Raw genomic sequence first — 22370 nt, 5'->3', positions numbered from 1 at the left:
TAAACTCATTTTAATTAATGTGTCTGCCTGCTGAACCTACATTATTTTTCCCAACTTGTAGTAAAGAGTAAAGTCCAACTAAACTCTCTGACCTTCCCCGGTGTTTGTGTGGAGCCACAGTGTGTAATACCCTCTCCGACCACAACGTGCACTGTAATGACAGAGTGGCGCTGTTGCTCCGATCAGTGGAGAAAAACAGAGCTGCGTTGGCCGGGAATCGAACCCGGGTCAACTGCTTGGAAGGCAGCTATGCTCACCACTATACCACCAACGCTGTGTGCTGCAGCACATCTGGAGCATCTGCAGCAGAGAAGTCACCTTCAGCGTCAGCTCCTACTGCACTGAAGCAGATTGTTGAAGGTCGTTGTTGGGATTCAGGGTCTGAAATAATGAAGAAGGTGAAGGTGGAGCTGACAGCTGCTCCATCCACGATCATACATCATGAAATGTTGTTTGGACATCTGCAAAGTACACATACATGGAGGGAACGTTACTAAAGTACTTAATTACTTGAGTGAATGTACTCAGTTTGGGGTAATGACTTTTTTCTGGATTACTTATCCAGACAGTTTTATAAGTAGCCTGGTACCTGATACATCACAGATCTGGTTTGGTTGTGTGAACAGTCCCATTTCCAGTCTTGGTTCAGTCTCTGACAGGAGCTGAGTGCAACAGAAATAACCTAATAAAATCTGGGGTCGGTGTTTATTACTACACTACAAACAACAGCCTCAACACCACGTCCGTTTTACATTATCAGACGCTCCCAAACAGCTTTCACAGCTCTGAAATCTTCCTGCTGCCATAAAAACATTTATTTGGATTATCCAGAGGAAATTGGAGATTTGGCTCAAGCAGAAGAGATAAATAATCCCACAGTGTAAACTTGAATCTGTGCGGAGCAGCTCATACAAACAGTTATTCTTGTTTAAAAGATGCGTTCACTTGCACATCAAAAACTTGAGACTGCAGCTGCAGCACACACACAGTTTACCTGCTTTAATACAATCCACCAGTATCAGATCTACAGTTTGAGGTGTTTATGTTCTGCGTATATGAAGCGGCCTGACTGTGCTCCAGATGTGCTGCTGTGGATGTTTAGAGGCGACAAATTATACACAAACATACATTGTTTGTCCATCCCGAGCGAATCCTCCCTCCTGCTGTGTTCTCCACAGCATCCCCTCGAGCTGGGGTGTGTTAGGATGTGGTTCCGGTTAAAAGCAAGAGGAAACACATACTGACAGGGAAGCAGACTTCACAACATGGTCCTGTCATCATTAAAGCAGCAGAGTTTGAATATTTATCAGACACTGTTGATGCACATGCGTGTGTGTCTTCCACCCACACCGCTTTGCTCTGCAGGACAATGATAGGAAAAGGAATCTAATGGGGAGGAGGAAGATCTCAGACACGAGAGGAGGAAGCGGAGCATCTCTATTCATCACTGCTGTAACAACATGAAACGTCTGCGCAGCTGCTGTGACACACGGCCAGTGAACGCAGCCCTGCTGTGCTGAATTCACTGCATTTGTAAAGATTAGTTTATTTTAAAAGCTTTGAATCCATCGAGATGTAAAAGTAAAATAGTTCAAACATGAAACTTTGGATCAATGTTTCAATGGGTCTTATTGGTCTAAGATTCATAGTGATTTGTTTTTGATTTAGTTTGACATCAATTTACAGAGTAAATCTCCGTTGTAACATACACCACTGGTTTTAAATGTCTCTTTTTGTCTGTGGAACACGTGTGGTTGGATGTGTAGAGGAGGATGCTGCACAAACTGCTCAACATCATGGAGAACAGCTTCAGTCAGAGACCACAACAGCAAGTCCTCCCTGGCTAAAGCCAGCACCCCCCTCAACGACTGCATCCTCTGTGTACCCCTCTGTATATACAGTTCTGACCAGTTTATTGTTGTCGTCCTGTTCTCTGATCTCATGATCTCTCTGATCATGCTGTGAACTCGACCTTTTCCCAGACCTTTACCTTCTGCCTCACTGTACCTGCTGTTTTGTTTTGTTTCTCCAAACATGACCAGTAGTTACTTATAAAATATAGAACTATCTTTAATTATTATCTGTTCAAAAATGTAAATGGTGCAGTTAATGCTTCAATAATAATAATAATAATATTCTAATACTATTGTAACATATATAAATCGCTTTTTAAACCCTACATTTATATATATTTATATTTGTTATTCATTCAGTGACGTTATTCTGTGTGTAGATGAGTCCACTAAAATAAATTATTATTTCATTAAATTGAATAAATAAGGGAAGTAGAGAAAGTACAAAGATCAACGATGAAAGAAAATTATAATGAACATCTGCGTCTTTAGGACTGCGCATGCGCCCCTGCTTCAACTTCCGGACTACAAACCTTCCTGGACTGAGACAACAACAGGTTCCGGAGAGTTGATCATGTTCTGATTATTATTATTATTATTATTATTATTATTATTATTATTATTGTTATTATTATTGTTTAAGATGGACCGTAACGACAGCTTTGAGAGCCAGACACGGGCGCTGGTGGAGGTCTTTGTACGGGCCACAGTCGCCGTCCTGGAGCGGGACTCTGCCCCCGGGGGAGGAGGAGCAGCAGCGGTCACACTGTCCCAGATCTTCCAGGACATGGGGACAGATCTAACGGTGAAGATAGCGGAGCTTCACCGGGACACGTCTTCCACACTGCTGCGGGAGAACCGGACTCTGAAGGCGGAGGTTCGGCAGCTGGAAGCCGAGCTGAGGGGAAACCTCTCGGCCGGTTTACAGCTGGAGAAACAGCTGCGGAGCCAGGTGGGCCGGCTGAGGAGGGAAGTGTCTCACCTGGACCGGGACCTGGAGACGATGAGACAGAGAGCTGAGAAAACCCGGGAGCTGCTGCAGAGAGAGGCGAGACAGAGGACTCTGACCGGACCGGTCCATGTGCTGCTGCAGGGCGGATCGGTGCTCGGTGAGAGGACGGTGTGAGGACGGTGTGAGGGGGAATCAAGACTCACAGCATGAAATACTACTACTACTGATAATAATAATAAAAGAGCAGCACGTTTCATTTTTCAAAATACCTGTTCAACACAGAAACCGGTTACTGATAAATGTAATAATAATAATAATCTAATACCATTGTAACTGTACTTCGTTACTTTTCTCCACTAGTTTTATGTTTTCCATCTTATTTGTTTGTTGATCTGTTTGTTTCACCTTGTGACCTCAGGGACCCCCGTGGTGTCTCTGTACACCAATCAGACGGTGTCAGACCCTGCTGCTCTGGCGGTAACCATCATGAGATCTGCAGTAACCACAGGTCAGACCCCCGCTCAGTCACCAGCCCCTGTGATGGTAAATCTGTCCACTCAGGACACTGTGCTGGCTGCCAGTCAGACTACCTCCAGCCCGACAGGGAACAGTCAGGAGAGGACAGGACAGACCGCTGAAAGACCATCAACACCAGCATCTACAGAGGAATCCACAGCAGTGGACTCTGAACCTCAGGTAGGTCTTCCTCAGGTCGTCCTCCACTAGTTCAGACCTAGTGACGTCTCTGTCAAACACAGAACTAGTTGATGCTGTCAGACTAATGTGAGGACTGCAGCAGCACCAGGGGAGACATGATGCTAATTCAGTGGCCCTGGGGAGATTCTTCTTCTGATTAGAAACAGATTCCCCCCTCATGCTCTTTGCTGACATTAGTGACAAACTATTGTCCTTTGACTGGTTAACAATAAAAGGTGTCTTCTGTTTGTTTAGCAGTGACTCTGTCAGTCCCTAATTCAGAACAGGAGTCCACCACCAACAATAAACATGACTATGTCAAATTATAGTGACTTAATGTAAAGGCATAACTTTAAACCTCTTTGAGCTGGTGGAGAGTTGTTTATTAAATATCATGCTGCTTCTTTGCAGGACACGGTGACAAAGCTGAGTGAAGACGAACCCGAAGTCACTGGAGGAAAACTAGCAGGTGACAGCAGATCTCATGTTGTTGTAGAAGTTGTTGCATAAACATGAAACTTGTGGTGGTTCCTGAAAGACTCTGATGACAGCTTTGGCACATGAGAGATAATAGTTTTCTCCGACCCTCAGGTCTTAACAGCTGGGAGAAAAACAGGAGGAGGAACGAGACGCGTCAACAGAAACGTGTATTTTGTGAGAAATGCAACAAAGGTTTCCACTATCGACATCAGCTGAAGCAGCACATGAGCTGCCATGACAAGCCTTTCTCCTGCGACCAGTGTGACAAACAGTTCAGCCACCAGAAGAATCACGAAGCACAGAAAAAATCCTTTAAGTGCTCCATTTGTGAGAAGACGTACAGTAAGATGCATCTGCTGAAACGACACGAGTCTGTCCACACCGGAATCCGGCCTTTTGTCTGTGACGCCTGTGGAAAAGGATTTACCACGAAGAGCATCCTGCAGGAGCACCAGTCCATTCACACCGGGGAGAAACCTTTCACGTGTTCCACCTGTGGAAAGAGTTTCAGGACATCTGCTCATCTGTTTTCTCACAAGAGGGTGCATTCAGACGAGCGCCCGTTCAGGTGCCCTGACTGCAGCAAGACGTTCAAGCTCAAACGAGCTCTGGTGCAGCACCGCATCGTCCACACGGGGGAAAAATCTTTCATCTGCCAGATGTGTGGAATTGGATTTGGTCTGAAAAACAACCTGCAGAGACACCTCCGCGTGCACACAGGTGAGAAACCCTTCAGGTGCAAGGAATGCGGGGAGGAATTCTCCGGAACCTGGGCATTCAAGACCCATATGCTTGTTCACGGTGCAAAGAAGCCGTTTATGTGCGACCTCTGTGGTAAGACGTTTTTCTACAACTCCAAACTACTGGAGCATCAACAGCTGATGCACCTGGACCAGAAGAGAACACAAAGTCAGCAGAGAGAAGAACCTGCAGGTCTCACCTGCTTCAGCTGTACTGTCTGCAAAAAATGTTTCTCCAGCACCAACAGTTTGAAGGTTCATGAACAAACCCACTCAGAGGAAAACAAATTCATCTGCTGTACCTGTGGGAAATGTTTTCATCGCAAATGTACATTTGTCTACCACATGCGTCGTCACAGCGAGGAGAGGCTCAACAGCTGCAGCGTGTGCGGGAAGAGATTCCTGCAGCTGAGTCGTCTCAAGGAGCACCTGACACTTCACACTGGAGAGAAAAAGTACACATGCGAGCAGTGTGGCAAAGCTTTCAGAACACGCAACAACTTCTACCGACACGCTAAACTCCACAGAGGAGAGCGTCCGTACAAATGCCTGGTGTGCAGCAGCAAGTTCAGCCAGTCCAACCAGCTGAAGGCCCACATGCAGATCCACACTGGAGTGAAGCTGTACTCCTGCCAACGCTGCAGCCAGGGCTTCTCTGACTCCCGGCAGCTCAAGAAACACAGCTGTGGTGATGTCATCCTGAAACCAGTGCTCAGCACAGGAATCAGAGCACTAACGTGAAAAACAGACAGCATTTGAGGTTTATTTCTCTTGAAATAAGGATGTTTTGTCATAGCAATGTGGCTTTAGCAGGGATACTTGGAAAAGAATGGTGGTGCTCGAGGACCAGAAGTGCCCATCCCTGCTCCTGGTGATAAACTATATGAGAGAAAAACTGATGTTGCTGCACGCTGTTGTTTTATCTGTTTGCTTGTTGGCTTTTTGCTGGTGAGTATTCTGTATAGTGTAGAGTAGATTGTTAGTATATTTGTTTTATTGTTAACAGTTTTTTTAATTGAAACCATTGATTGACTCACTGTACTTTTATATTAGAAATATGTGTATTTTATTATTTTCCCTGCCAAAAGAATACTGATAAATATGTATATACTGGTGTACAACTACATCACCTCAATAGAGATCTGAATCCCTAAAGAAATCTCATTATTGCACTTTTACAATCTGCAAAACACCCGGGACAGATGTGAAGCAGTGAACTGAGTGAGTTCAGTCTGAAAGTTACAGAAAACAGAGCTGAACGAAGTACAGTACTGTGCACGCCAATAAGTAATCAATACAGGTTAGAAGGAAAAACGCAGCATCAATAAATCTGGAAATTACAAATTGTGTTGATTCTGTCGTTAAAGTTTAATCTTTGTAAATTCTAATAAGAGACGGACTTGTTCTTAAGATTGGATTCATTATAGTTAAAAACATTTTCAGGTTTTTTGATACTTTATGAAAATAAAGAATAATAAGAATCACATAGTCCTGATCCAGTCGGTGACTCCGGTTCGTGTTTTGTGGTGGTTTTCCTGATCCGGTGTCAGATCCACTCCAGGCTTTACCTTCGCCTGCAGGACAGGAAGTTGGTTTAAAACAAGAACGGAAACTGAATTATCCTGAAATGGATTAAATTTAAAACCTCTGTTTTTGTTTTCGAGTGCAGACTCGTCCCATGATGTCGAACACGGCGAGGAGCGGAGACATCATCCATCTGAATGTCGGAGGGAAGAGGTGAGCGGCCGGAGTCTGTTCGGGGAGTGTCGGCTAATCTAACTCAGGCTAGCTACCGGGAAGGCGGCTAAAACACAGGCGTCCATTACCGGACAGGTCCATGTCCCACCAGCGTTTAAAGTTCAGAGTTAAAATCTCAGAGTGAATCAAAGTCTTCAACACTTTGAAAGTCGATTTAATAAATTAGGATAAATATATATAATATATATAATATAACCATTGTTACGTGTCCAGTATGATTGTGATATTTTCATTGATTCATTAATTAACTAGTTTATCACAGATGATTAAACACAGCGCAGAAGCGGAAAATTAGAAAATGAAAAAATTAAAAAATGAGAAAATGAGAAAATGAAAAAATGAGAAAATGAAAAAATTAGAAAATGAGAAAATGAAAAAATGAAAAAATTAGAAAATGAGAAAATGAAAAAATGAGAAAATGAAAAAATGAGAAAATGAAAAAATGAGAAAATGAAAAAATGAGAAAATGAAAAAATGAAAAAATTAGAAAATGAAAAAATGAAAAAATGAGAAAATGAGAAAATGAGAAAATGATGCTAAATTAAAGTTCTGAAGGTAAACGGATGGGTCGCTCTGTGTCCGACGATGGAACTATGACAACACATGTGGAGCTTAGCTTTAGCGTTAGCTGCATTCAATTCAACTAACACGTAATTAGTCGAAACGAACAAATGTATAGTTTTAGTTAATGTGTTAGTATAACGTTACTGAAGTAACAGACAAACCAGTTGACTGCATTTGAAAGTCGCTACTCAAGTAAAAGAGCCACACAGACTCCTGTAGTACCTCATTTATTTAGTCGAGTTGAAGTGATCAGTAGAAGAAAGTGAATCCTGGGAGTTCCTGCAGAACCGGTTCAGAAACGGTTCAGAACCGGTTCAGAAACGGTTCAGAACCGGTTCAGAAACGGTTCAGAACCGGTTCTGAACCGGTTCAGAAACGGTTCAGAACTTGATGCTGTGGATCACAGGAATGTGAGTCTGGTCCAGATTTGTTCCATGTGTCCGATAAATCAGTTTCTGCACAAACCAGTTACTGAGGAAGAGTTCATTTTAACCCTTCATGTCCCGACAGCTGCTGCAGCCATAATAACACATCAGCAGTTTAATTCAAGTTTGTTGATCGAAGGATCGACATCTGCAAAAAGCTGTCAGATACATGTAGCACCTTTTAAAACCTTTCATATTTATTTTCCCTATTGTAATGGGGCAAAATATTGAAGTAAAGTTTAAGGACCTCAAAAGGAACTTTTAATGCACATTTGATGGGGACATACAGTTTGTTAAAAGAAGAGTTAACAGTGTTTGTTTTTAGGTTCAGCACCTCCCGGCAGACGCTAACATGGGTTCCTGACTCCTTTTTCTCCAGGTTGGTGAGAAAAACACACATGTATATCTTATACAGCACAGCGCAATACCAAACTCTATTCAAAATTTAAGGGATTTTATTTCACCTTGGTTACAAGCAAACAGAGCAGTTAATACAACTTAAATTAAGACCTTTTATAAATATGCTGAGAGTTTTACTTTGAACAAGGAATATTCAGCAATGTGGTTAATTATTAAATTGAAAAAATACTGTGTAGTACGAGGAAGAACATTTCTAACAACAATAAGCAAAACTGAAAGGTATGCTGTGGGTTTCAGGAAAATGATAAATGTCCGTCTTGATGCCGTACTGTATGTTTAATTTAAACATCTGGTTTGTTTTGTTTTTGCCATCAGTCTCTTGAGTGGTCGGATCTCAACTCTGAAGGATGAAACTGGAGCTGTGAGTGCAATAATTCTACTATTATACTTATTAGATTTTATTTATTATTTACTGTGTAAATAATGTTGTAATGTGATACAGTATTTATTTATGTCCCTCATCTCTTCACTGCAGATCTTCATCGACAGAGACCCCTCACTGTTCGCGCCCATCCTCAACTTCCTGCGAACCAAAGAGCTGCACCCCCGCTCCATTAATGTGCACATGCTCATGCACGAGGCCGAGTTCTACGGCATCACACCACTGGGTGAGACACAGAGCAGCTGAGTGCTCAGAGATTTGATGACACAGCCAGGCAGCAGAAGTCTGCTGTGAGGATTTGTGAATTATTGTGATAAAGTACTTTTAGTTGCTAAATATTTATTTATTGTATTAATGTTTTACTTTCTAGTAAGCAGATAATATTTTCACAAGCTGACTTGCTGTCTGCACAGTAAGAATATACTTTGCTTTATTAAAAGCAATGCAGCAAGTGTTGAAAAGTCCTAATCAAAACTGTGAATGGACCTATTTAGAAGAGGAACTTGGCACCAATTATCTTAGCTGATAAGGTTGCTGATGATTCCATTTAGTTTTTTTAACAGCAAATTAACAGACTAAGAATTTGTAGGTACAATATTATTATTAACTGGAAGGATCTGTAAAAAAGTTTTATTTAAAAACTGAAAAATAATAATACAGAAGTGAAGAAGTCCCATTTAGCCTCCTCAGAGGAGCATAAACTTCCTGCTTTGCTGGAGTCAAGTGCACTTCATCATATTTCACTGTGACCTGTTTCGTAACTGTTTTCTGTTGTAACAGTGCGTAAGCTGCAGCTGTGTGATGAGCTGGACCGATCTTCCTGTGGAAACGTGCTGTTCAACGGCTACCTGCCTCCACCAGGTACATCACAGAGAGGAGTTTCATAAAGACTGGTCAGAGAGGACCAGTATCCAGTTCCAGCGTGTTAGAAATGTAAAAGCCAGAGCTTTTACAATTCTAACACGCTGGAACTGGATGAAGTCAGTGTGCTAGGTCAAGTTGTTCATGGTAATGCCAGCTGACACGGAACCCCATGTTGTTTTTGGTGGATCAATGGTGAATAAAGTTAGAAAAGTGCTAAACCCAAGGACCATGATTGACCCCTGCTCTAAATAAAAAAAAATAAATAAAAAAAAACTGAACAATGAAGGATTAAAGTGGGATAGTTTCAGTGTATTCTGTATTTTATGTCTTCAGAAAGCTTCTAGTATCTGTATTTCTATATGCTATATTTACCTTTACTCTTCTGTTCCTTTAAACTCTGCTTTTCTTTGTCAAACATCGCTCTACAGAGAAAGTCCTGGAAACAATAATTTACCATGATAGGCTTGTTCACTCTGTCACTTGGTGACTCCCCGGAGTTTAATTTTTTTAACTGTACTTGTCCTCCGAGCTCAGACCCAGATTGTTCTCTGTACTTTCTCCCAGTGTATCCAGCGAAACGGCGCAACCGTCACAGCGTGGCAGGATCCCAATTTATGGCGGGCAGAGTTGTGCCTGTGGAGAGGGCACCTGTCAGACGCAGTAACACCATGCCCCCTAACCTGGGGAACTCGGGGATACTGGGCCGGTCCAGCATAGAGGAGAAAACGTCTGGAGGTAAACACACACAAAACTACAAGTGTGTGGATTGTTAACCATTTTAAATGTCTTTTAATGGAGGGATTGTGACCTAAACAGTGTTTCCTAATCTGTGCATAGGTCAGTCATCAGATTCTGGTATGGTCCGGATCATCTGTGGTCATCACAACTGGATCGCTGTGGCCTACACACAGTTTGTTGTCTGCTACAGGTGAACTTCAGTTCTATTATGACTTATTATTAGTTTAATTTAAAACTCATTTGTCTAGTTAGTTTCATTTGCACCAGGTGCTTTTCTGACAACAATCATGACGTAAAGATTTATTTTTTGGCTCCATCATAATGTGACAGGATATAGTTAGATTATAATTGTTGAGAGCTGCTGCTGCTGCTGCTCTCTGGAATTTGAAATGTGTCTATTTCCTTTGAATGTAGATTAGAATTCACTATTTGTTTTGTTTTCTTCTGTATATTCAGTGTGTGTTTCTTTCTGTCTCTGTCAGAGTGAAGGAGTCGACCGGGTGGCAGCAGGTCTTCACCTCCCCCCGTCTGGACTGGGTGATTGACAGAGTCGCACTAAACGCCAGGGTGATGGGCGGCTCTCTGGGAGACAACGACAAGATGGTGGCTGTTGCCTCAGTGACAGAGATCATCCTGTGGTCCATCTGTCCAGACGGCAACGGAAATGAAATTGGTACGAGTTTATTTAGTCTTGCATTCAATGTCAATACCTCTTTTTACGTCAAAGCTAATGATGATGTCTGGAATAAGAAACGGAACCAATAGAAATATTTGTGTAACTTAGAAGAAACAGGTGAACGTAGTCATAACTATCTCCTGCAGGTGTGTTCAGTCTGAATGTGCCAGTCGAGGCTCTCTTCTTTGTTGGTAACCAGCTGATTGCCACCAGCCATGCTGGGAAGGTGGGGGTGTGGAACGCAGTCACCAAACACTGGCAGGTAAGTGGAGACGCAATATGTCTTCATGTTGCATGACTAAAACGAAGTGTTCAGCAGTTTGATCTTCTCTGTCGTCTCTTTACAGAACCAGGAAGTGGTTCCAATCAGCAGCTATGACACTGCCGGCTCCTTCCTCATTCTGGGTTGCAACAACGGATCCATCTACTACATAGGTAATGACCAGTGCTGTGTGGAGCTGCTGCACACTCATGTCACACAGGTGAACTACACGTTTCAGTGGAAAGACACAGACAGGAATGTCCCAGTGTACAGGAGCTGTAATGTTCCACTGACCCTGCAAACTTCAGTTAAGACTCCAGCTGCTTGTGTCTGTAACACTTTGACTCATTTTGATGAATTAATCAGCATTTTGTGTACTAGAGATACTGGATAATGAATCCAAATGACTACAGGCCTTGTTGTTACTAAATAAACCATCCTGGTAATGTTGTTTTTTTTATTAATTAATTTATGAAATGTAAAAACTAAAACTATTCATTTTTATATATATATATATATTTATAAACTTCACAAGTACAAAACCAAGTAGAGCTTCTCCCATTTGACAGGCTTTAACCTGAAAGTGTTCAGGATGTTGTCATTGTTAAGGTTCGAATAATGAACAAATTGATTAATGAACCAGGTATTTCAGTTTGACTATCGACTTTGATGCTGGACTTACCTTCCAGCACCACTTTTCTTGTGAAATGACTCTACAGCACAAAGCTGTTCAGCCTCACAGAGCAGCTCGCTTCGCTGGAGTTGAAAAGTCAAATGTGCTTATTAATCGCTGATTATCTGTCTGCAAACCAGTTTAAACCAGTTGATACTGTTGTGTTTGTTAGACGTTCAGAAGTTTCCTCTGAGGATGAAAGATAATGATCTGCTGGTGACTGAACTGTACAGAGACCCGACTGAAGACGCCATCACAGCTCTCAGTGTTTACCTCACTCCCAAAACCAGTATGTAACTATTACATTGTGTACAATGCTGAGCTGTTGTTAACACTGCTGTCATTATTTAAGTACCGTCAGTTATTTTAGTAGTGACTAAATGTTTTTTAAGTCTTGAGTTAAACTGTTTAACTTATGATAACCTGATTTTATTTATGCTGCTGGTGCAGCTGCTCGTGTCTTGAAACTGAAACTGATGAGGAAATGTATTTAGTGGATTCACTGTGAGAAGACCAGACTGGTAACATGTTGCATCTGGTCAGGTGACAGTGGGAACTGGATCGAGATTGCATATGGAACCAGCTCTGGGACCGTTCGAGTCATCGTTCAGCATCCAGAGACTGTCGGCTCTGGGCCACAGCTCTTCCAGACTTTCTCCGTCCACCGCAGCCCCGTCACTAAAATCATGCTGTCTGAGAAGCACCTTATCTCAGGTACATGTCTCAAACACCTCCTCTCAGCTGCAAACCCAAAAAACACCTGTCAGGTAAAGTTGTGAGAGACTCCTCAGAAACAACAGGTTTAATTTCACAATAGAACAACACAAACGGCTAAAACTGTGTCACACATTTCCCTATTTCACGTTGCTGGTCACTGCATTTCACTGATCTTCATATTTGTTGTCTCTTAGTTTGTGCGGATAATAACCACGTGCGAACGTGGACGGTGACTCGCTTTAGAGGGATGATCTCCACCCAGCCAGGATCCACGCCTCTCACCTCCTTCAAGATCCTCAGCCTGGATGATGTAGACGGACATGGAGGCTGCAGCGCTGGAACAGAGATCGGTAACAGTTAGAACACGGTTAAAGGTCAAAGGGAAACAGGTCCTGCTGAATGATACTAAATGTTTCATTGAAGAGCTTCCTCCATTAATTAGATGCATTGTTAAAAACAAAAATCCTTTTATGAGACACCCTGGGACTGTGTGTAATCAGAACAGATGTAGATGTCAGAGTTGGGATGGTTGTTGTGAAGGTCGTGAAGATGGTGACTGTGTCCTGTGTGGTTTCAGGTCCGTATGGAGAGAGAGACGACCAGCAGGTGTTTATCCAGAGAGTTGTACCAGACACTGATAAACTCTATGTGAGACTGTCATCGAATGGAAAGAGGTGAGAGGTTGTGTATGTGGAGCTAGTTCCCTCTTTCGACTTATCCCGTGTCACATCTCAATGCCGGGCTGTGGACCGCAGACCCAGAGTTATGGATGCCTGTTTTACCAACTGAGCCGCTGCTGCCGAAATGCAACGCAGCCTCTCTGTTTAGAGTATTATTGGTGGTTTTTCATCGTGTGGTGAGGTTCTGGTCACAGAGTAATCAGATTCAAACTAAAGCTGATCCACATTGTCTTATTCCAAACTGAAAGTCTAACTGTGCACCACACTGTACTACTCTTCTATTATGATGTCGATTCTTGTATTACCTGCCTTCTGATGAATTAGTTACAGATGACAGTTGTGTGTCTGTGTGTGTGTCAGGGTCTGTGAAGTGCGTTCAGTCGACGGTACGTCCATCACAGCCTTTACGGTCCATGAGTGCGAGGGCTCGAGTCGCATCGGTTCTCGGCCGCGGCGCTACTTGTTCAGCGGCCACAGGAATGGCAGCATCCAGATGTGGGATCTGACCACAGCCATGGAGATCGCCGGCAAGGTCGACATCAGAGGTCAGGCTCTTTAACTGACACAACTTTATTGTTCACTGGTGTCGCAGCACAGGACGGAGACTTTATGTTCTGTTACAAACATGGGAAACATGAGTATTTGGTTGTCTTGCAGCACTGGGCGGTCCAACAGAGGAGGAGCTGCTGGAGCTGTTGGACCAGTGTGACCTGGCTCTCACCAGAACACCTGACAGTACACCTAGAGCCTCTACCTGCAGGTACACACACACACACACGCACACACTCACCAACTGGTAATCATCATCATCTGATCATTAATTATATCGATGTCGTGACTTCCTGCCCCCCAGTCTTCACTCTCAGCTCAGCGACGGCTTCAGGAATGAGCGTCTCCACTCTGCAGGAGGAGGACGAGGAGCCGGAGCTTCTGGTTCGTCGGCTTCGCTGTACGGCAGCCTCCCCCGACAGGCACCGCCTCCCGTACTGCATGCTAAACCTGGCCTCTCAGCTGGACACTGTGCTGGGCTGCAGACCCCCGCCCTTCCCATGCCCTCCTATGCCCATGGCTCCACCTCCAGCCCCAACCACTCTGCCAGCCCCCGCCCCTCCAGACACCTGGATCGAGAAAGAGAGTGGGGGTCTGTCCGCAGGGGGAGCTTCGTGGAGCGCTGCCAGGAGCTGGCTAAGGGTTCAGAGGCAGCTGGCCCCTGTTTCGGGGTCCCTGCAGGTGTAGAGGGCGCCCGGCGGAGCTTAGCTGTGTGCAGCGAGTTAGAGGCCAGATTTGGCATGAGGACCCCCACCACCTTCTCTGTTTCGCCTGGCAGTCGCCACTCACCCGGAACACCTTCAACGCTTTCATCGTCGCCATTATCTTCGTCTTCATCACATCGCCGGGCCACGCCCACCTCCCCAACCAACCCCTCCCCTGCTGCAGTGAGCCCGACCCACTCTCAGACACCTGTCTCACCTCAACGCAGCACTACAGCATCTCCGGCATCTCCAGCTGATGTCCCATCAGCCCCTGAGAGTCCTGCGAGTCCCGACAGCCCCGTCATTGCCGCCCCGCCCACCAGCCCCAAACCACACATGAACGAGACCAGCTTCTGATTGGCCGATCTGACCGAGACTCAGACGACCTCCCGAGAGGTGTAGCGTGTTTGGTTTTGGATTTCTGATGTGAGTGACTAGCCAATCAGCAGTCAAATAAGACTTACGTTGCCATGGTTACCACACAGCTTCTTCCTGTTCACATAATCATGTAAAAACTGACGCGACCGTAGGAGAAACGGACCTGAACAGTCTCCACGGCCTGTTTCACTAAAGCTTTGATAAAAAGGGCTCAACCTGAGAGTCGACCTTTCACTGAGCCCCACACCCCGTCAGGTGTTTTCACTAACCTGATCACATCTGTTCTCAGTTATGATGGTGGCAGATTCAAATTTGAAGTCATTTCAAAGCAACAGATCTTTGATTTGAGGCGAAGGAAACAAAAGCAGTCTCCAGGTTTTGTTATATATATATTACACGGCTAAATTTAGCCAAAACTTTATTCATCAGATTCTTTTGTTCTTTGCTGATTCTGCAGATTCAGAACTGAAACTAAAGGAAAGAGTCTCAGAACTCGGTGAGTCTAGATCCAGCTTTCAGAACTCCTCTCCACCGCCCAGTGAAATGAAAAACTTGCTGTTTGGTGGCAGCTCCTAACGTTCATGTATTACTCACCCAGTGTTTTAGCAGCTGATTAAAAACCAACAGCTGTAGGTCAAAAGTCACCAAGAACTGAGGTGTTTTTAGAGAAGTGGCTCCGAAAGGCCACCGTCCACCAGAGCAGCAGAAACGCACAGACACCAACTGGGGAACAGAGTGGAGCATTCGGCTACTAGAGAAGCTGATATTTCCTGCAGGAGGAGTAAAAGCTTCCCTCAGACAGGTGACAGACAGACGAGTCAGCACATCCACGTTCAACTGTGCAGGTTCTCTGTGTTTTTGTAACTTTTCTTAACCTACAGACTTTTTATACCTTTTCTATCTGATTCCTTCAGCAGGTAAGTTGTAAATTCTTACCTGGATCCAGTTTATACACAGCAACAAAAGTCGAATTCCCAATAGGTCCCCATAAATTCCTGGAAATTGGAGGAAATAACTTCATTGCTCCACTGAACCTCAAAATATGAATTGGACATTATTTCTGAACCTTCATTGTGTTGCCTGCAGATGTATTCGACCTGCTGCACAGTGACTCTGGGTTTTCCTTCCAGGTCGTAGTTTTCATTTGTACATGGTGGTTCTTGTATGAAAAGTGGAGGATTATATATAAAATATATAAATTATTTCCTGGTAGCCTCAAGGGAATTTTTGGGAAAACTACATTCACACCTGAGAGATGATGTCTTCGTACAGCGTCTTTATAATTTGACGTATTTCAGGTGGAAACAGGTTGTCGACCGCCTGCTCCTTCTGTAAGTTCAATTTTTGTTCCTGTGACACTTTGGGTTTGATTTCACTGGTTCCATCACTGGTTTGTCTCCTGCACTTTGGGTTTTTTTCTCTATAAAACCATCAGTTCTGCTGTCTGTATCTTTTCGGTATTAGTTCTTCTGTTTGTGATGTGAACGTTCGGAGCCACACACAGATTTTCCCAGTGTTGAAGGTTAAAAACCTTCATTGTTCATTAGAAATTAAACAAAAAACGATGACTTATGTCACTTTTGGGCTGCAACTCAAGCATTTTCATTATTTTTGTAATTGTTGGTTTAGAAAATTAAAGAAAAATATCTAATTTAATAGATATTTAATATAACTTTATGTTCAAAGTATAAAAACATACTTATAATAGTGCAAACATTAACAATGCATTAACTACATTACTTTTAATCAAAGTCTTTAGTTTTTTACTTTAGAAAGGTTTAATTTTAATACGATTTTATTTCATTTATTTTTATTTAGCCACCAACACTGTTATTTCATAATTTCGCAGTAAAATTTAGATTTGACCTAAAAACTCTGAAACACTGCAAAAATGAAATTACCTGTTATGTTCCGTTTTGTGATATTCAGTAAACTAAAGCTTTGATTAATTTAAAAAATAAACTAGAATATGGCAGCGTTTTAGTGCCACGTTATAAAATCTTTTACTGATGAAATTGAATCATTTATTTTTAAGGCACTAAAATGCTGTTGTATTTTCATGTTTTGTTTTGTTTTTTTGTAGCATTAAAACTCTGCCGTTATAAATCAATCATTAGTTGTAGCTCTGATAAAGTTCTGCTGGTCATAGTGCAGCTAGTTGAAAATGTTAGTTTATCTGTAATTTCACAATTAACTCTGGTCTAGAGTTCCACGTTTCCTACGGCCTATGAATGCAGCATCATGTTGTGGCTCTGAACCGTGATTAAAAATAATCTGATCTTGTCATGAAACTTTATTTAAACAGCTCGTAGTGACACAGCTGGTCTCAGGTCAGAACTGAAGGTTTCTAAAAAAAACACTTTTATAAGTTTTTGAATAATAAATAGATGAAACAAAAAATGAATTGTGTTTTATTCCAACAACATTTATTTAACAAACTCCTTCAGCTCAGTGAGTGAAACCAGCGAGCGGCCGACTCCCACAACATCGGCGTTACTGTGGCAACGGGCTCACCTAACAGGTAAGAGAACAGGTTACACAAAGACCAGCTTGAAAAATCCTCCACTAATCCCTGAACTGTGTTTATCTGCTTTAAGCTAACGAACCTACTGTCCCCAGTAACTAATGAGGTTTGGTCCACTTCACTTGTGGACCTGGATCCTGGTGGATCTGCGGCCCTGTTCACACCTGATCCAGATACGAGTCACTTACAAATGTCTGCTCATCAATGACCCATAAAACATGTCAAACATTACAAAAACAAATCTCTTATAAGATTTTTCTTTGCAGATCATCTTTGGCAGCAGTCACAGCTTCGAGTCAACAGTAGGCTGGAAAAACAGCTTTACTGGTCTTAGTGAAGAGAAAAGTAAAAATCACATCAGTCTGAAACGTGACGTCCAGATTTTGACCTAAAATATCTTCATTAACCTGTTTTTTGTTTTTGGCTTAAGCAGGCCTCCAGATATCAGTGAAGCAAAACTATTAAACAGTGTTGTATTTATTTACTAAAGGTCTTTGGCTGTAAACAGTGGGTTTGTGCAGGTTTACAGACGATGTTTGAACTTCCTATAACAGAAACCAGTGCTAAAGTATTAATTCACTCTATAACTGTTACAAATATCACCTTTATATTCTGTTGTTGATGCTAAATATGAAGTTATCTGTTGATTGTAGCTCCTAATACTTTATCAACTTGACACCAGATCCACAGTGGAACTGGTCTCAGAACTGTTTCCCAGCAGTTTTTTTTTTCCAGCAGCAGTTTGGAGGAAAAGAAGCTGATGAAGTCTTCATCGTTCAGATTTTCACAGTTTAGCTGGAGTCCACAAAGAAACCAGCGACTAAATGTCCAGCAGCAGGTTTGGTCTCATCCAGTCTCCCTGTGACCTCCACAGTCTCGATGATGGACGTCTGCTGATGTGTTTAGACCTTGGCGTCGAGCATCTCCAGCAGCAGTTTGGGGATGGGGATGCGGCGGTGGCGGTGCAGTCTCAGGAAAGCCTGCACAGCTCTGTCGGCGGTCTGACGCAGGAGGGGGAGGCTCATCAGCAGTCGGCCCACTCGACGCTGCTCTCTGCGGGACACCTCGTACTCCTGTAGGGCCTCATGGAGCCCATCTTGAAACCTCTGCACCGAGTCCGGACAGTCCACTGGGTCAGCGTCTGACGGAGAGCAAGGACATTAGTGAGTACATCATACAGTCCATGTTCAGGGTGTCGCAGTACTTATTATTACTATTATAGTACTAAAGTATAGTATTACTATTGTAGTACTAACGTATAGTATTACTATTGTAGTACTAACGTATAGTATTACTATTGTAGTACTAACGTGTAGTATTACTATTGTAGTACCAACGTATAGTATTACTATTGTAGTACCAACGTATAGTATTACTATTGTAGTACTTATTATTTACTATTCCACTGCTTTTCACTGGTTAATGTTGGTTTTCTGTTTTCAGATTCTTTCTGATGCTGCCTTCGTGAACTCGTCTGATGAAGAGGTCACGAGACGGTCAAGTGGGAGCTTTTTAAAAAAAGGTCAGACACACATCATCTTCTATTGTGTGAAATATTGATGTTCACACAGTTGAAGTCTGTGTCCTCCAGCAGACTGTTAACAGTTTATAGATCCGCAGCCGACTCTATCAATACAGTTTATTGATCTGAGGCTCAGACAGTGGGAGACTGACCAGACTTCAGTGGGAACAAGTGTCCCATCAGCCACTGCACCAGTCTCACTAGAGACCAAATGTGGATTAATCCGCTGCTTAAAATAGTCCCCGGTGTGATAAAGCTGTTAGGACAGTTCTGAACCTCCAGAGATGAAACTGATATTTGATCATTTACAGAAACTAACGGCAGATTAGAGATTTGATGACGGTAAAATATCATAACATGACTACAGTTAGACAATGCACCCCCCCCCCCCCTCACCCCCAAACCCCCACACGAACAGAAAACAGTCAAGTTTGTAAGTTAATCAATACTGCGGTGACCTCCGCTGCCTCAGCTCCCAGCCGCTGATCAATATCAATAACCACTCCTCTGGGATCAATATGCTTAAACCTGGGGCAAAAGGGGTGTGGCAGGTGGGGGGGGCGGAGGGTGTTACTGGAATTACCCCCTCAGTTTTGGTGACACTGAACATGCAGAGAAACTCTGCACATGCAACACACTGTTTGTTATACTGCACTGAAGTTGGCTTGTGTTTGGAGGTTCAGGGAAACTGAAGTCGAATTACAAACGGACCGTTCGGCTTCTGCTGCAGCTCTGTTTGATTTAATTTCACATCTAGACCACCTGAGACCAGGTCCTGCTCAGAAACCACAGCACTACTTCAACTATTAAAGAGTGTGTGTGTGTGATCTGGATCAGGTCTAAAGTTGGTCTAAGTGAAACTCACCAAACTAAACTGTGTTTTATATTTATCTTTAAATACTCCTTGAGTACTCCAAGTACTGTTTGCTTTTGAAGTGGTTCTCTAATTAAACCGAACAAGTGTTGGATTCCTGTAGAAACCTGGTTCATCAAGTTCAACACGTGTTCAATACTCAGAAGTCCCAGTTTTACTGCAGTACTGCTACTTCTGCACTTAAAGTACATTTTACTGCATGTCGTGTCACTTCAGGGATGACGTCAGCAGCTTAATATGTTCAACTGAGAACTGATGTAACTTCCCTGACTGTGCTGTGAAGCACTGGAAACCTACCAGAGTTGGCCAGCACCATGGCCTTCAGCGTCACCACCTCCTCGGGGCTCAGGTTCATCGCCCGGTATTTGGCCGTCAGGTGACACAGAGCCTCGTACAAGTCGTCCAATCCTGTGGCACGACACTGACCCTCGTCCAGCCGCAGGTTCCCGCTGAACACGAGCTCCTCTCCAGCTGCGTCCTGTGAGCGCCAGGCCACGCCGACCAGCAGCGCCTCCATCCAACCGCTCTGCAGCAGCGACATCTGGTCGACCAATGAGAGCCCGGAGAAACCTGTCAGAGGCGGGACATGTTAGTACTTCCGGTACTAAAGGTTCGACCTTGATGTGCACCCTCGATGCTGGTACCTGGAATCTGTTTAGCCCAGCCAATAAGAACCAGCAGCTCCCGGTTCAGGAGGTCACAGAGGGTCAGCAGGGTCCGCAGGCTGCCGTCATTGGTTGAATCATCATGAGTGGCAGCCAGTGGGGCGGGCTCTGTCAGCAGCAGATGGGAAATCACCTTGTTTCCTACAGAGCAGTAATAAAAGTAATTAAAGGAGCCAGAATCCAGGATCCACAGAAAGTCTGAATGGAACCAAAACTCACTGCTGTTGCCACAGTGAGCGGAGGTTCTGCAGTTTGAACTCAGCCCGGTCTCTGTCTGCCTCTTGTATTTCTGCCGTCCTCCTCTGACCCGGTCCATACGAACACCTGCGACACAGACACAGGGTTTCACCTTTCAGCTCCTCTGATCCTCTGAGGTCAGTTTGGATCACTTCCTGTGTCTTCCGTTGTTCTGCATCACTCGACTTTTTCAAATCCTCTTTTTACTTTATGCTTCGGTTTGCATCTGGATTCATTTAGCAGTTGTTTGAATGATTTATTTTCCGTTTTATTAACACTAATTATTTCATATATTATAGATTTCTTTTATTATTATTATTATTATTATTATTATTATTATTATTATTATTATATTATTATTATTATTATTATTATTATTATTATCTTGTCAGCCTCTTCCTCTGGTGCAGGGGTCAGCGTATATTTTATATATATGGTATGGTATGGTATGGTATGGTATGGTATGGTATGGTATTGTAATATGGCCGACATGTGGCTGCACAGTTCTTCATTTATTTCTTTACACTACTTTTCATCCGTTTATAAAATACCTTCTCTCATCATCCCAGCTTGGAGACATTTCTGGAAGCGGCAGGCTTGACAGGCTTTCCTTCTCCTCTTGGTGATCTCACACTTGTTCATCACCGGACAGCTGTACTCGATGTTGCCTAGGTAACCACAGACACCAGCATCATCAACATTTTAACTGAGACCTGGTTGAAGACTGGATCAAGTCACTGGAAGATTTGTGAGTAATTATATGATGGAGTTAAAAACATGTGCGGCTGCTCGTGTTCGACTGTCGGTTCTCACAGAAATCTATAGAAAGTCTGTCTGGACTCCCCCACCCCCCCACTGCAAGTGTTTATTGGAGCTTAAACTCCAGAGTCCTGATAACAAGATATTGACGAGCAGTGACAGGAACCGAATGTCTGAGTCTGAGTCGCATGAAAAGCTGACGTGAATTTAAAGTAGAAAACCTGATTTTACAAAGTAAAACCTATTTGAATTGGTCCAGAACTGAGTCCAATTAATCATCTGCACTGTTCCAGCTGACGAGAGAAATCAGCAGCTGATATTTTCACACACTAATCGAAGGTCTGTGGTTCTCACCTTGAACGGTCCTCTTGAAGAACGCCTTGCAGGCCTCACAGGACGCCACGCCGTAGTGATAACCAGAGGCGAAGTCTCCACACACCAGGCACAGCTTCTTCGGCCCCACGGCTCCCATCTGCATCAGATAGTCGCCTCTCAGGACGGAGTCGACCTGCACAGAGAAAACACTGAAGTCAGCGCAGCACTGACGGAGGAACCAAACGACAGATTGATTAGAAGAACACTTGACATCGTTTTATCTTTTTAGGTCTGAATTTCTGTAGCATGTCGTTTTACTTGTCGTCCGTCTCTTAGAGCAGGTTCCTCGGTTTTATGTCAACTTGAATGATATTAATTAGTAATTCATACACAGACTCACATCAAGGGCCCACTTGACTTCTTGGGACCCTGAGTTTGTGCCAATTCAGTAAAGCTTGTGTTATGTTGTAAATAAATGATGTATTAAGGGTTAGGGTTAAGTTAATGAGATTCAACTGTAAAATATGAAGGAGAAAACCTGCAGGTTCTTCACCTGTGCTGAGAACAAGTTCGTCTGTGACAGTGAGAACTGGATCGAAGCCTCCGATACTTTCATGCTGCTTCTGCTGGAACTGGATCCTGTTGGGGAGTCGGGCTCTGGGCCTCCACAGTGAAGGGTGGAGGAGGAGGAGGAGGAGGAAGAGGACGGGCTGGGCAGGAGGAAGGCTGGATGTGAGGGGCTCAGAGCCGGTGTTGAGTCCAGTGGGAAGGACGGACTGAGGGAGGAGTAGAGGAGTGAGGCCGGAGATGAGGGGGAGGAGGACGAGGAGGAGGAGGAAGAGTCCAGGAGGCTGAGGAGGGAGCAGAGTGAGGTCCGTCAGTTACAGATTACAAAGCTGGATGGAGAAAATAAAGATGTGGAAGACGAGCAGATTCACTTTAATATAAAGTGTTCAAGTGAAA

General features: G+C 43.5%; 3 protein-coding genes and 1 non-coding gene across 4 annotated transcripts in view; 2 read left to right on the top strand and 2 right to left on the bottom strand.

Annotated features, from left to right (window-relative positions):
• Nucleotides 1–202: 202 nt before the first annotated feature.
• trnag-ucc lies at nt 203–274 on the bottom strand. Its single transcript has one exon. It is a non-coding gene; the product is annotated as a tRNA-Gly (tRNA).
• A 2114-nt stretch (nt 275–2388) lies between these two features.
• On the top strand, nt 2389–5481 carry LOC113169706 (oocyte zinc finger protein XlCOF6-like). Its single transcript, XM_026371324.1, has 4 exons — nt 2389–2962; nt 3224–3501; nt 3913–3970; nt 4093–5481. The coding sequence occupies exons 1-4, from the start codon at nt 2497–2499 to the stop codon at nt 5460–5462; spliced, it is 2172 nt and encodes a 723-aa protein (XP_026227109.1). The 5' UTR covers nt 2389–2496; the 3' UTR covers nt 5463–5481.
• A 111-nt stretch (nt 5482–5592) lies between these two features.
• shkbp1 (SH3KBP1 binding protein 1) lies at nt 5593–14705 on the top strand. Its single transcript, XM_026371310.1, has 18 exons — nt 5593–5669; nt 6391–6458; nt 7794–7847; nt 8204–8249; nt 8364–8496; nt 9051–9131; nt 9699–9869; nt 9972–10062; nt 10355–10545; nt 10695–10810; nt 10896–10983; nt 11656–11772; nt 12027–12197; nt 12395–12550; nt 12778–12874; nt 13241–13425; nt 13538–13640; nt 13734–14705. Exons 2-18 carry the CDS (start codon nt 6400–6402, stop codon nt 14488–14490), a joined length of 2616 nt encoding a protein of 871 aa, XP_026227095.1. The 5' UTR covers nt 5593–5669; nt 6391–6399; the 3' UTR covers nt 14491–14705.
• Nucleotides 14706–17697: 2992 nt separating this feature from the next.
• The window catches only part of LOC113172552 (estrogen-related receptor gamma-like), a 5289-nt gene continuing 616 nt past the window's right edge, over nt 17698–22370 (bottom strand). The window contains exons 2-8 of the mRNA XM_026375543.1: nt 21961–22258; nt 21447–21600; nt 20885–21001; nt 20316–20420; nt 20076–20237; nt 19729–20001; nt 17698–18176 (exon numbers count right to left, since the gene is read on the bottom strand). Coding sequence (XP_026231328.1) covers nt 17938–18176; nt 19729–20001; nt 20076–20237; nt 20316–20420; nt 20885–21001; nt 21447–21600; nt 21961–22258 — 1348 coding nt within the window. The 3' untranslated portion in view covers nt 17698–17937. The remainder of the gene's footprint in view (nt 18177–19728; nt 20002–20075; nt 20238–20315; nt 20421–20884; nt 21002–21446; nt 21601–21960; nt 22259–22370) is intronic.

The sequence above is a fragment of the Anabas testudineus genome, chromosome 13 (assembly GCF_900324465.2).
Source record: "Anabas testudineus chromosome 13, fAnaTes1.2, whole genome shotgun sequence".
NCBI classification, from domain to species: domain Eukaryota; kingdom Metazoa; phylum Chordata; class Actinopteri; order Anabantiformes; family Anabantidae; genus Anabas; species Anabas testudineus.
This window is presented reverse-complemented; position numbering and strand designations above follow the sequence as displayed.